This window comes from Thunnus maccoyii, chromosome 17, assembly GCF_910596095.1.
Source record: "Thunnus maccoyii chromosome 17, fThuMac1.1, whole genome shotgun sequence".
NCBI lineage: Eukaryota > Metazoa > Chordata > Actinopteri > Scombriformes > Scombridae > Thunnus > Thunnus maccoyii.
This window is the reverse complement of record NC_056549.1, coordinates 15,433,988-15,447,731: the sequence shown is the minus strand read 5'-3', so window position 1 is coordinate 15,447,731 and position 13,744 is coordinate 15,433,988. Positions and strand designations below refer to the sequence as shown.

The 13,744-nt window shown below is 40.0% G+C and overlaps 1 protein-coding gene across 1 annotated transcript in view; it reads left to right on the top strand.

Annotated features, from left to right (window-relative positions):
• snx17 (sorting nexin 17) overlaps nt 1-13,744 on the top strand; it is a 28,662-nt gene that overhangs the window by 12,566 nt on the left and 2,352 nt on the right. Inside the window, exons 6-14 of the mRNA XM_042390091.1 lie at nt 70-160; nt 2,635-2,722; nt 9,040-9,109; nt 9,749-9,841; nt 10,122-10,325; nt 12,619-12,747; nt 12,947-13,024; nt 13,396-13,470; nt 13,573-13,614. Coding sequence (XP_042246025.1) covers nt 70-160; nt 2,635-2,722; nt 9,040-9,109; nt 9,749-9,841; nt 10,122-10,325; nt 12,619-12,747; nt 12,947-13,024; nt 13,396-13,470; nt 13,573-13,614 — 870 coding nt within the window. The remainder of the gene's footprint in view (nt 1-69; nt 161-2,634; nt 2,723-9,039; nt 9,110-9,748; nt 9,842-10,121; nt 10,326-12,618; nt 12,748-12,946; nt 13,025-13,395; nt 13,471-13,572; nt 13,615-13,744) is intronic.

Below are 13,744 nucleotides of genomic sequence, written 5' to 3'. Positions count from 1 at the left end.
AGATGAAGGAATGAATTAATGGAATTTGATTGTGAGAATGAACTCCATCTCTCTCTTATGTGTCCGCAGGCTGTTGCCACAAAGCTTGATCTCCCAGACGACCTTGTGGGTTACTTCAGTCTCTTCCTTGTCCGTGAAGGTGTGGACGGAGGTTTAACATGTAAGTTAAACAACGACTAACCTTCACTGAATAAGAAAAATATTTCATTAGAAAGATCCATAAAGTAGATAAGTAATTAATTACCGCTCACATTGGAACGTATTTTCAGACATTTCTGATAAAAGGCACCTTGGGTTTCAAGTTCCAGTGTTGTTTATCACGGCAAACTAAACATGCAGTACTCTTAGCTCTTTGATAAAATAATGTAAATATAGACTACTTTATCAAGTCAGTCAAGGTCACTGTCAGAAGACACACAAATCATGCAGAACTTTGAGAACAGATTATTCTATTCCAAAGACAGAAACACAAAAAGTAAGAGTATGAATTAAAAGCTTTGTCAAGCCCTTCTGAAGAATATCTTTACTGTTAATGATCTAATAATCTCTACGGCTTTACGTAAAGTCTGCTCCAGCAATAATCCAACAGCTCAGTTTATCTGTCTCACAGTTTGGAGATGCACTGTAGTTTAATTAAAAAAGAAGAACTGAGGCACATCATGAGAGCTATATCTTGTTTCTGAGTTCTCGCTGTATCTTTGGCTAAAGTTCATTTACTAGGTGCTCAGAAACCCGGTGAGAGCCAGAGCCAGGCTTTGTGTGTTTGTTGGCATTTTCATGCAAAACAGTTGTGCAGTGTTAAGAGTGACGAGAGTTGTGCAGTGTTTCCAGTTTGAGAATGTACAGTATTTGTTGTGGTTTAAGCTCTACTTACTACTGTAAAGTGGCTTTGCATTCATAAGCTAACTTCTGATTAGGCTGTTATTTGGCCATTATCTTACTTCCAACAACACGTGCTACCACGACCACTCACTGTTAACAAATGAAGTTTCAAAAGTCAACACACAGGCAGAAGACAGCATAAAGTAATCCATTAAATTGTATTTTTGCAAATTGGTGTTGCAAATAACACCACAGGGATGCAGATATGAAGCTTTCCATATCGAGATATTTCAGTTTTCCAATCATTTTTTTTTCCATTCCATCACAACCCTGTTGGGTCAAATCCCCCCCCTCAGTCCCAGGGGTTCTTCTCTTTTCTTATTGTCCATCTGCCAAATGCTCCCCCCCCCCCCCCCCCCCCCCCTTCCCTCTCCTCACGCCAAATCCATTCCAGGCTGAAAACGGTGCCAGGTGAACTTGGAGGAATCTGTAAATATTGATTCGATTTGACTTTATTATCATTAATATTCTTCTGAAATTTGTCTTGCTTCCCAACACGTACACTGTTTCGCATAAATGACAAAAGACAGCATTTAACCAAACAATAAAACAAATACTACAACATATATTACATCAGACGAATAAGTGGCTGCAGTGCATCAATTAAATCACTCCCTTTAACATTCAGTACTTAATCCACACAGGAACACTGAGGCCTACTTAGAACCCAAACTCTGATTTAACAGTTTGACAGACTGAGGAACAAAAGAGTTCCGCAGTCTGTTCAGTGGAGCCAGTGGGACTCTAAATCTTCTGTTTGAATGCAAAAGCTGATATTCTTCAAATAAAACGTGAGAGGGGTCGGACGTAATATTACCTGCCAGAGACAACGTTCTTTTAGTATGCACAGCTTGAAAAATATTGCAGCCATGTTGTGTATATTCTTGGCACAGTTTGAATCTGAAAATCGGAGCCGTATGAAAGAAAAGGTCCAGGTGGTAAATACGACTCGACTGCTAGAATAAATCTGGCGCAGCAGGCCTGGGATCAAACACAACTGGTGGTGGGAGTATTGACATAACTAGATGGTTAGAAGAATTCAGTTCCTCTCTGACAGGCAGTAAGTTTCCCAGACATCTGTGTGTAAATCAATATATGCTGTAAAATATGCAAAGACATGTCAAGAAGGAATGAAGGAATAGTGTCTTCTTATCTGCATTTTATGTTTTTTTTTGGGGGGGGGGGGGGGTTTGTGCAGTTTCCCACTGACAATTTAGTTTGTTGAGGAATATTCAAAAAACATTTTAAGCATTCAGTTTGTATCTGTGTTTTTTCATTCCTGCTGAGATTTCCAACATCAAAGTACACAGCATGTTTTCTCTGCTTCCTGTACACAACATTTCTGCCCATAAAGGAGTAAACAATTTTACAAACCTAATGGCAGGCTAAAGCACTGTTTTAGTCATTTGATTTTTAGTGTTGCAGTTATAGATGCCTTAAAACACAGCAGCAGCAGCAACACCTGAGATCTCCTGTACTCTCCTGAGGGAATGGGCTATAATGAAACAGCTGCAGATGAGCATGGACACACAGAAACACAGACCATTATGTCTTTTCACATATAAATACTCACACACACAAAAAAAGTTTTACCCTGCTGGGGTCCGTCCAGATGGAGTTCTTCCATCCCTCATTGTTTGCTGTTACCATCATTATCCAAATGTCCTTGGGACTTCACTGTACCGCTGCACTTGTTCCTTACTCTCTCTCTCTCTCTCTCCTTCTGTCGTTCTGTGTGTGTCTCTCTCTCAGTCGTGCGGAAGCTGCAGGAGTTTGAGCTGCCTTATGTATCCATTACCAGCCTACGGAGCTCTGAATTTCACATACTCCTACGGAAAAGGTACAAACCTCCTGCTCACATCACGACTTCAAATTTGATTATTTCCCTCCCAAGGTGCTCTCTTGCACATGTAATTATAGCTCTGATTCATTGTCATAGAGCGTTATCTTGATAACCAAAGTGCTTCACAGTGAAGGGGGTGTAGCACCTACCTGCGTGATGCACGGCAGCCATTTTGCGCCAGAACACTCACCACATATCAGCTTGAAGTGGAGAGTGAGGAATATTTGTGTATCATTTAGCTAACTCGGTGAAGAAGCAGGTCAGATATTTCTGTTTTAGTCAGCAGTACATCTGCTGTACTTGGTATAATTTAATTCACTCAACCAGCAAGGCACTCTTCTTATTTTCCTGGGGTAATACTCATTTAATTCCTTATCTGCAGTGGTGCACTTGTTCTTAATTTGTCAGAACAGTGTCAAGCCAAGCTACAGGCTGCTTATCTGACTTAATCATCTTCTCCGAAGTGGCAGTTAATTTTAAAAAAAAGAGACCTGAGTCACTTATTTCACCAAGGACGATATTTATCATGACTGGACAGTTGGTGGCTTTGACTGTCAGCCCAGAAAAATGAAATGAACATTCATCCAGTGTTGCTTAGTTCATTTTACTCTATTTGTGTTTTTATGATTTGATTAGTTTTTATGACTTTTAGTTTGTTTTATTCTCTTTACATTTGAAATGTGTTCTGTTTTTATTATAAAGCACTTTGTGTTTTGAAAAGTGCTAAATACAGTTATTATTATTGTTGCAACAAAAGACAAGACCATAAATGAATTTATCAGTTTGTATTATGAATCCCCTACCTACGTAAATTTACTCATATTGGCAGTTTTAAGTTAAAGCCTTTAAACTGACAATAGCTACAACAACCAGTGACATTCAACCAGAAATTCAACCAACCTATCAGCCAACATCACAGTGTCTGTAACTGGCCAGACTGTAATTAACAGGATGAACTTGTCAGAAGTCAGTCATCATGATAAAGAAAGTACATGCACTAATGGCTAAAGCTGTATGTTCCAAGCAAAAAGTAAACATCCTCACTAGTTAATGATCCATGTAGATGACATGGAAATAAGGAAACAACAGTGTTCTTGCAGTGTATTGCAGAGTAATCCCTCCAAGTGTTGTAGTACATTATTATAAATTAAAATAGAATTACAACCATGTTTTGTTATAACAGAAATCATACATGTCAACATTTACACTCATACTTTTTAAACTTGTCCTTATTAATCAATTAGCTGAGTAGCTTTATTTTCAGATAAGATGTTATAAGACATGACAGCTAGACAGTTTAATTGGATTGTGTGGATGCTCAGTCTTTCCTACAGGTTGAGAATTTATTTGAAGGTGGTTTACACTGGATGGAGTTGGGTTGAGACTCTACCAAAAAGGAAGATTGTTTGTACTGCGTAAAACTAAATTCCCTGTTCTTCACAAACCAAACATCCCAAGATATTTACAGAAGGAAAACATTACACACACACACTCACAGCAACCAAAAATATACAACTTGCTCTGAATTGGCCATCTGTCATGATGAGCTGCATGTCGCAAAAAATCTGAGCAAATCTGTTTGGATGGGACGCCCAAATAAATTCTATGCAAAGAAAATACCGATGGTGCTTTCCCCCTCAAATCTGAAGTTTGTGATTGTTCCCTTCTTTCAACATTTTTCTACTTCCTCGTATCTGATTTTTCGTCACACTGCCTCGTGCTGATCGAGGTACACAGGATGTTTACTTTCTTTCTGCCTCAAGGAAAGTCGTAGGCTGCGTTTCATTAGTTGTTCAACATGCCCTTGTTGACTTCCCCCTCGGCACTTGCCCTTGACGGGAACTCTGGAAAACTCAAGTGAACTTCGCGAGATCGACCCTTCGAGAGCTGAGGAAGCAAATCATCATCAATGGTCAATCAGCACTGCAGATTAATCAGTGCGCATTGCATTGCAGTTTTGCGCTATGACGCCAACAAGATGCTGATTTACAGTATTCAAAACAGATGCTTGTGATTGGAAGAAACAGAAAGAATGTCTGAGCAAACAATCTACAAGTGTAAGTAATAATATCTAGATAATCAGAGTAATCATGTTGAAATTCAATTTTATCATGCTAAGGAATTTGCTTTATGTAATTACTTCTCTGGAATGTTACGATTCCCAATTATTTGCATTTAGAACTTCCATGTTAGTTCATTATGTTGTTTTGCACACCATTTCACATTATAGTAATGTTAGTAGGCCATTCAATAGTGATTGTTTATGTTTTAATGCTATTTAATGGTCAGAAGAAGAGACAGAGCTCTTCATTAGGTTGAGAAGCTCCGATGAGAGCCTCTTCATAGGGAAGCGCAATGCCTCTAAACAGGCCATGGAGTGACTGTTGTTTTATATTAAATTGGAGCATCATTGAATCACTTTATCTTACATATTACTGTCGTTTTGCTAAATGATTCCAAATAAAGACATGTTGCATGTCTTTTTTGTTATAAAACCTTGCATTTGTGGCAAGCATTTCACATGTATGTTGTCATCTTGTTCTGTGTTTCTTTGCCAATGGGAAACTAGTGCAGATGATGGGTTTGGAGGGGAAATTGCTCAGGACACAGGCAACAATTGGCTCAAGACCATCCATAACTCCTCTAGTACCCATTGCCTCATGCACAGGGGAAGACCAACTCAACACAGCCAGCTGACTGACAGGGCCCCCTGAAATCCAATGTGAGGGGGGGACCCCACCTCCACCACCTAGCCAGACCCCATCCACACAGCCTCAGCCAGGCAGGAGTGAGGGATCAAGGCTGCTTCCAGTGAGGGGAAACATTCAGCCCCCCCTGCAAAGCCTGGTAGAATAGATCCACTTCTGCGAGCTGTACTCCAAGAAGGGAATCGAGAAGAAGGCAGATACACACGCCTTGAGGCTCAGAATGAGAGGATAATTCAACTATTTGAAAAAATGGTGGAGAAAATGTGATTTTTTTTATTTATTTATTTATTTTTTGTCTCCAATGGAGATTAATTCATTTTTAAGGGTTTTTTTTGTTATTAGTGATCAAATTGTCTCCAGACAGAATTTTCTTTTGCCTTTGTCCAAATATTTTGAGATGAACCCAAAAAAAAAGACATGAAAGAAATAAAAGAAACATTGCAATTATTTACATGTGTGCGCTATTTACATGTGTGTCCAATTATCAATAATCGTGGTCCAGCAGCTGCATTACTGACCTGTAAGAGAGAAGGCATGTTACTCTGGATTAGAGAAAAAAAAAGAAGTAAAAGACAGTAATGTTTTGATTCCAAGACCTTGCACTACTGACCTCAACAGCATAAGAGGCTTGATCCACATTGTCCCTCCATGCATCCTGCACAGCCTCCTCAATGTCCCAAACTCCCAAGCAGATGTTATAGAGGGATGCACAGCAGGTTATTATTTCAGGTACAAATGAAGGATCCATCTCCAGGACCTTGAAGAAAATGCTGCGCCACCTTGTTTTCATCATGCCAAAGGCTCGCCCTATGATACAGAGGGCCTTCGCAAGGTGGCACTTATAGCGCTCCTGGACACTTCCCTGCAGTGGTTCCCTATAGGGTGTAGGATGCAGCATGGCTACTCCGTGTAGGGGTACCCACCATCCCATATAAGGACGTAACCTGCAGGAGGGTACAACAGATCTGTGAGGAGGGGACTGTTTTTGAGCACTCCTGTTGTGGACTGATCCAAAGTAGCCTGCGAAAGTAAGAAAAAGAGAGAAAGAAAGAAAAACTTACTACTACTGTCACAGTCTGCCTGTAGCTGGATGGAATGGAACAACTGTTCAGATAGTCTTTGGAGGCAGGACCTGCAGGTACCTTGATCTTAATGCGGCACCCATCAGTTCCACCCACACAGGTTTTAAAGGTATCTTACTGTGCTAGTGCAGCAATTTTGTCCAACTGCATCCAGCTCATGGGGCTTGGGGAATTGGATACGGCGCATCCTCTATTCTACTATCTTCTGTGCCACCTTATGGACAGCAAAGGCACGGCAAACCACACTGTAGGATGTCCCATGAGCCAGCCAAAAAAGGAAGATGAGAATCTCCAGCTCAGGTTCCCAGCCATGGGTTTTGTCGGTTCATACTGGTGCCGTCATCATATTCCCAGCACCATGTGTGACTCAGAAATCTCTCCTCAAGTCATCCAAATCAAAATACAACTTCAGCAATGGTACTGAAGTGTTCACCACAGCATAATGAATAGTTGATGTCTCGAAAGACAGAATAAAATCAGTATGATGCCACTGACATAGTTTAAAACTGTGACACAAGTACAGTGGTCATTAGTACCTGCTTTCATTTCATTTTTGGAATTAGAAAGGAAACTTGTAACCTTGTTTCAGTGCGAAAAATAAATGTCACCATCTGACATGCTTTTGAATACTAAGTAAACTGTATCACATTACATTTAGTCAGCAGACGCTTTTATCCAAAGTGACTTACTATGTATGTATAATAGCTTGATGCTACCATATGATTTCATTGATTACACCTACAATTAATTATAATCTAATTCATTGCAATTACTATATACTTTAATTAAAGTAACCCAGTTAGGCTGTTGTCTATGTAGTTTTTCTCAATAAAACTAGTTATTCCCGATATTGTATTGTAGACTACAGAATTTATGCTGCTTTTCTAAGCTCACAAGAGACAGTTCTGAATATTTCAAGCCTACTTACCGAATGCAGACGTTATGCAATCATTCAAAGGAAATGTTATTGTCAAGTACCTGCAAGGCACAATAAAACGCTGCACACATAACTGGTTGACGATCCATCATGACTACTGACTACAAGGGCAAGTGCATTCCATTTAAATCCCCCGCTCCTCCCCCACCCACTTTCCCTCTGCTCTCCAAGTGGCCGTACGCTCTTACGTAATATCAAGGGCTGAGGGGCAGTGGAACTACTAATGAAACACATCCTTAGTCCTCCTGACCTAGTTTCGCTGTGGATTGTAGAGTACTGAGGGAAGAATGAATGTAGAACTAACAAGTGGAGGTGGAGGAAAAACAGACCCCCAGTGTATGAGATCCAGGAGAGGGTCAGGTCAAAAGGAATGAAAAAGCTCTTTTTGGCCAAAACTCTCAAATGAAATAAAATCATTAGTATGTTTTTGTAGGTCATCTGTAATAGGCAAGCATATGTTTACATTGTAACATTGTGGCTAATTTATTCATATATGCAATAAGAGAATTCAAAATAAAGACCATGTGTCTCAAAAGGCTCTCGTTGTATTTTTAATCGAAACAAACGCAGCAAAATAATATCACTCGCAGATACACACACCTTGATTCTACTACTTATATTCACTCCTTTCTCTCTCTCTCTTTCTTCTTCTCCCTCGTTGCCTGCTTTGAATTGCTGATGTAGCTAGGCAGAGTGGTTCACATCTGCTTGAACAACTTCTTCATCCACAAACACCCCTTGTGTCATGCAATTACAGCATGTTAAATTTCACGCCTGTAGTTAAGTGTTGAGAGACATGAATACAATGAGATCAAAAAAGCAGAAGTAGATAAAAAAAACCCAGCACTCTTCAAGCTTAAGAAGTTACAAACACAGACAACAGTGTTAACTGTGAAACGAGTGTCCGTAAATAAATACACATCGCGTCTTTAATTATGCACTGGGCGACAAATATAATCTTTTTTTCCTCAATAAAGGCAGATCTTTTTTTTGTAATCTTTCCTTTTCAGAAATTAGATTTCATATATAGTCCTTGATCTTTTCAATCCCTGGCCATGAGACAGCGGTGTGAACCGTCAGACAGGGAATTCATGCATTTTTTACATCACGCTCTACTGCACCCACACATTTCTATGCATAGTAGCACCAGCAATGGCTTCTAATACAGCTTCGGTACTGCCTGTGGCTCTTTTGTGCCGTTTCACTCACATCCCCCTCAGCAGACCAGCTGTCCTTCAACCTCAACAGCAAGTATTCCTCGAGACGAATACTTCCACTGCTATCTCATTTATCTCCATGACATTGAGTAGAGAAATTTCGTCAACAAGTATTTCTCATTTCACAGGAGCGTGTCAATTCACATGTACAGTACCAGTCAAAACTTTTGACCTGCTAGTTTCAAGCAGTTTCCTTAACTTGCAGTGCAGTGTTACTCGACACAGAGATCAGTGACAAACAGCCAGTTATGATTGTATGAGTGTGTTTCATTCAGATAATTTATTCACTGGAAATTGTAACTGTGCAACTATTATGTTTGGATGTAGCTTTGTAGAGACTGACTGACTGACTGACTGTTTCTTTCTGCAGTTACTGGGACATGGCGTACGATGGTGATGTAATGGACAACAGAGTCGGCCTGAATTTGCTATACGCCCAGGTAAGGGGTTGCATTATTTAGGTAAACCAGACGCTGTCATTTATTTTCAGCCGCAACAGTGGTCTTATAAAATACCTTTTTAAAACGAAACCAATCAAAAAATCCAAAATGAAAATGATTGCATCTGTTTTTATTGAGATTGCAGGGTGCCAGCATCACATAAAAAAAAATTAAATCAAGCAGCAAGTCCCTTTGCTGCCAAATGCTTTTGTCTACCCCTTGGGTCCTTCCATTATCTGATAGTGGTGTCAGCTTGTTTTGACTTTGCAATACCTTGAATCCTGCACCTCTTTGTGTTCTCCTGTGATCCTATTAATAGCGGATTATTTTTGCTGCAACAGCTGTGATCCGTTGTATTAAGCAGTTTGGGGGGCGACTAGTTTGATTAATATCTGGAACTGCTAAATGTTTACTCTGTAGCAGAGAGAAGGTTTAAAACGGAAATCAAAGAAAAACAAATGGTGTTTGGAAGGATATGCAATTATTTGTGTATGTTTCTGTGTAATTATTTGTTGACTTGAACTGTTTACATAAGGGTGTGATTTCTCCCACATGTACCAAAGGGAAACACAGAAAGGCATTTGATTTTGTTCAACTGTGCAGAATGATCAACTTCAGTTCTTGTTTTTGCTTCACCAGACAGTGTCTGACATTGAGCGAGGCTGGATACTCGTCAACAAAGACCAGCACAGGCAGCTCAAATCACTGCAGGAGAAGGGTTCCAAGAAAGAAGTAAGCAAGGACATCTCTTCTAGATTTTTCTGCCTCGGAAAATGTCTCACTTGAATCCAGCTGATATGAGGAAGTGTCTTTGTCCAAGGATAACTCTGCAGACCAGAGTGAACACTGCCTCTAGTGCATTATGTTATGCAATTAGCCTAGTTTTTCCCATGATATGAATTTTTAATTACATCAATCCATTAGAGAATTTAAACTTATTCTCTCAAGGGATTAGAACAAGACATAATTTTTTTAGAAAACTTAGTCATCTAATTTTTTTCTCTTTTTTCAGTTCATCCATCTAGGTCAGACACTCAAATATTATGGCTATATCAAGTTCGACCCATGTATCACCGATTTCCCCGAAAAGGGTTGCCAAGTCATCGTCAGTGCCGGAAACAATGAGCTCAACTTTCACGTCAAGCTGCCCAATGAACAGATGAAGGAAGGAAGCTTCAAGGTCACGCGCATGAGGTGTTGGCGAGTCACGTCCTCTGTAAGTGCAATCGTGTGTGCATGTGTGTGTGAGGGGAGAGAGAGAGCGGGGGTGAGTGAATTCACCTTCAGGCATGCCTGTGTCTCTGAAGCTCTGAAATAATCAAACTGGAATCCCTCCATATTATTAGGAGACTAAGAGCTGGCAGAGTAGAGACGCAGCAGCTTTGGCAAGCGTCCTCCTTGAACCACAAAGAGTCGCCTGCTTACAAACCTCATCTCACCACTGCAGCAGAAAAAAATAGTCTGTCTTTAGTCTTGCCAAACATTAGTTTTTGCTCCTACTACTCGCTAAAAGTGCTGACCACCACACCATCCATCCTCATCAGTCCAATTACCCAAAGACATAGCAGCCAACGTGAGGATAGTGCAGTATCGATCCACCAACCTCACACGCAGTGCCGCATCCTTTACTTAAACTGATAATTGTCTATTGGCAATGAGGGAATCTGATGGCATGTAGTACGAGGAAGCATCTACACAGGGTGTAGATCCACTAGCATGAAAAGAAATCAGTAGACTTTATAAAATAAAACCTTAGAGACCTTAAGGGAAAGAAATAAAAAAGAGAGCAGAGGTTTCACACCAACAAAGGCCATATGTTTAACGCTTGAGGCTACTGTTTAGACTGTCATCAAGTAACTAAATTGATCAGTAAACATGAGATGCTATCAGGATGCGTCAGACTTGTGATTGAACGGTCCCACGCATTGTAGGTTCACATGGCAGTTAATCAATGCAGCTTCTTGCACAGTCAATTTGTAGGAACTGTTGGAGGCAGAAGACTGAGTCAGTTACAGTCAGCTGGTCATTCGTGAGAAAAAAAAAACAACAACTTGCCATACAAGAGGACAGAAGCAGTGGTCCTGCCAAACTGATCAGATGTTAAAATGCAAATTGACTGATTTTTCTTTATTGAATTCACTGACTGCAGCTAGATTTTTGTTCATTTGAAAATGAAGTTGGCAAGAAATTCAGCACAAAGTCCTCGTCTAAAGAATAAAAAAAAATCTCCCATCATCGTCGCCCAGTTCAAATGATCAGATCTGCCTTGAATAAGCCTTTTTTTTTCTCTGCTTCCAGTCGTCTTGAAAAGAGACAGCTTATCTGAAAAGCCTGAACAATCCGTGAATAGCTGAGAAAAGCATTACACGCAGCTCTACCCACATCATTTCACAAAGATGAACATTTACAGAAGCAAGACCTCATTTAAATGGAGACGGAGAGAACAGTTCACTTTTGTAGTGCATCAGTGTTCGAGCAGCGCAGTCATCATGTGTATCACGGGAAGCTTTTATTAGTCTCCTAAAGTTAATTTGCACCGAGATGTGGACACATGGCAACATGACTAAAATTAAAATGCACCTTGGCTCGTCTGATTACACACCAAGCACTCGCACTGGCCAGCAGGATGATTAATTCCTGAGCTCATTTTCAGAGGTCAAAGTCATTTTAATGAGCCCTTTCCTCTCCAGCGAACTATTCAAAACATCTCGCTCGATGCAGCACTGCAACCCCCCTTGAAGTGGATTCTCAAATTGCATCCGGAAGAGCCTGTATAAACAGTTAGCATGTCTGTATGTGTATGTCATGCCTTTGTTTTTGTGTGCTTTTCCTTTCCGTATTATCTTTGTGTGTGTGTGTGAGTGGTTTGCATGGGAGGTACATCTATCCCAGAGGAAATAGTCTCACTCTGAGTGCCACAGCCCTGTGACGAGCACAGACTCCATAAATGAGGAATGAGGTCTTGTCTCCCGGGAGTTGCGTGTGTCTTCTGAGCTTTAGGGATTTTTCAAGGCATTTGAAATTCCATATTTGTATATATTTCTTTCTTCCTTTCGCTCCAGTGTTAATCTCTGAGCGTGTGTCATCTTAAGATTTGGCTGCTTGTCATTTGTGATGCAGCAGTTTAACCAGAAGAGATGTGATGATAGGGGAATGTGATTTCACTGCTTACACGGACCTCTAGTCATGGAGTTGAATAACGAGCTTATCCCCTACTTAGAATCCAAGTTGGATTTTGGTTTAAAAAAAAAAGTGGAAATCTGCTTTATTCATGCAGTTTGAACACAAGAAGACAAATGATGGGGGCAGTTGTGAAGTTTTGTTATTTTTATAGTGTTGATTGAACGCTGTGGCTTGAAAGATAAAGCAGGAAATAGCTCACAGTAAACGTAAATCATCAGCGGTTGATGATGACAGTGCTTACAATACAGCTGGAGGATGACGATAATGATGATGATACCTGCCAAGCACCAAATCATAACCTCCACCCTTCCTATCTGACATTGCAGCAAGTCCCAATAGCAAACGGCACAACCAATCCCTGCAGCTCGGCCAAATGTGAGGTCAAACTGGAGCTGGCCTTTGAGTATCTGATGAGCAAGGACCGCCTCCAGTGGGTCACCATCACCAGTCAGCAGGTAAGAGGTCACTGAGGTCAACAAGCTTTAATGAGCAGGTTAAACAGACTAAGATTTTTGGGACTGTAAATGTGATTATATCATCAGAACATTTTGTTCCTGCTGTTCTCAAACTACTGCAGTATGTATTTTACAATGTTTAACATAAAAACAGTGTAAGATATTCCAGATTTGACTGATTTTCAGTCTGTGATTTTAGGCTATCATGATGAGTATCTGCCTTCAGTCTATGGTTGATGAATTAATGGTGAAGAAGTCAGGCGGCAGCATAAAAAAGGTTTGTATCAAGAAAAATCATGCACCTCATAACAACTATGACATCCTTAAAAATCACCAAATGACAGCATAATTTTGAATTTGTTTACATTTAATACTCAGACTTTTTAGGCTGACATTTTATTTAACAAATATACTCAATCTTACAGCATCATTTTCGGACATTACTTGTTTTTCTGTACCTATTTGGTTTTTATGTTGGTGTTTATGCAGATAATAGGTCCTTGGTTTGCTGTTCTTGAATCTTAACACATGTAATTATAAAGCAAACACCGTAATTTATAGGATTTTCCCTCTTAATTTGTATGTTTATTGCATTGTTTATTGCATTGTTTATTGCATTGTTCACTTCATTTTGCTGTTACCTCTTAGATGCTGAGGAAACGACACAACGGCTCCATCCACCGGCCAGACAGTCAGCAAGCTGTGAAATCTCCCCCTCTACTGGTGAGAAATGAGACATCATGCCATGAGTGTGATTTTTGTTTTCCACGTACTGTAGACCTCATGTGCAGGGTAATTTGACACTGTTTGTTGATTTGGCTGCAGGACTCCCCTGACCCGAACCGTGAACAAATCGTCAAACTCTCGGTGAGTACATTTATGACTTTTTTTTTTCCATTCTTTTCTGATATATATATATATGTATATATATATATATATATATCACAAAATGAAGTGAAACATGCAGCTGATTGATTGCAGTTGAATAATGTATTCC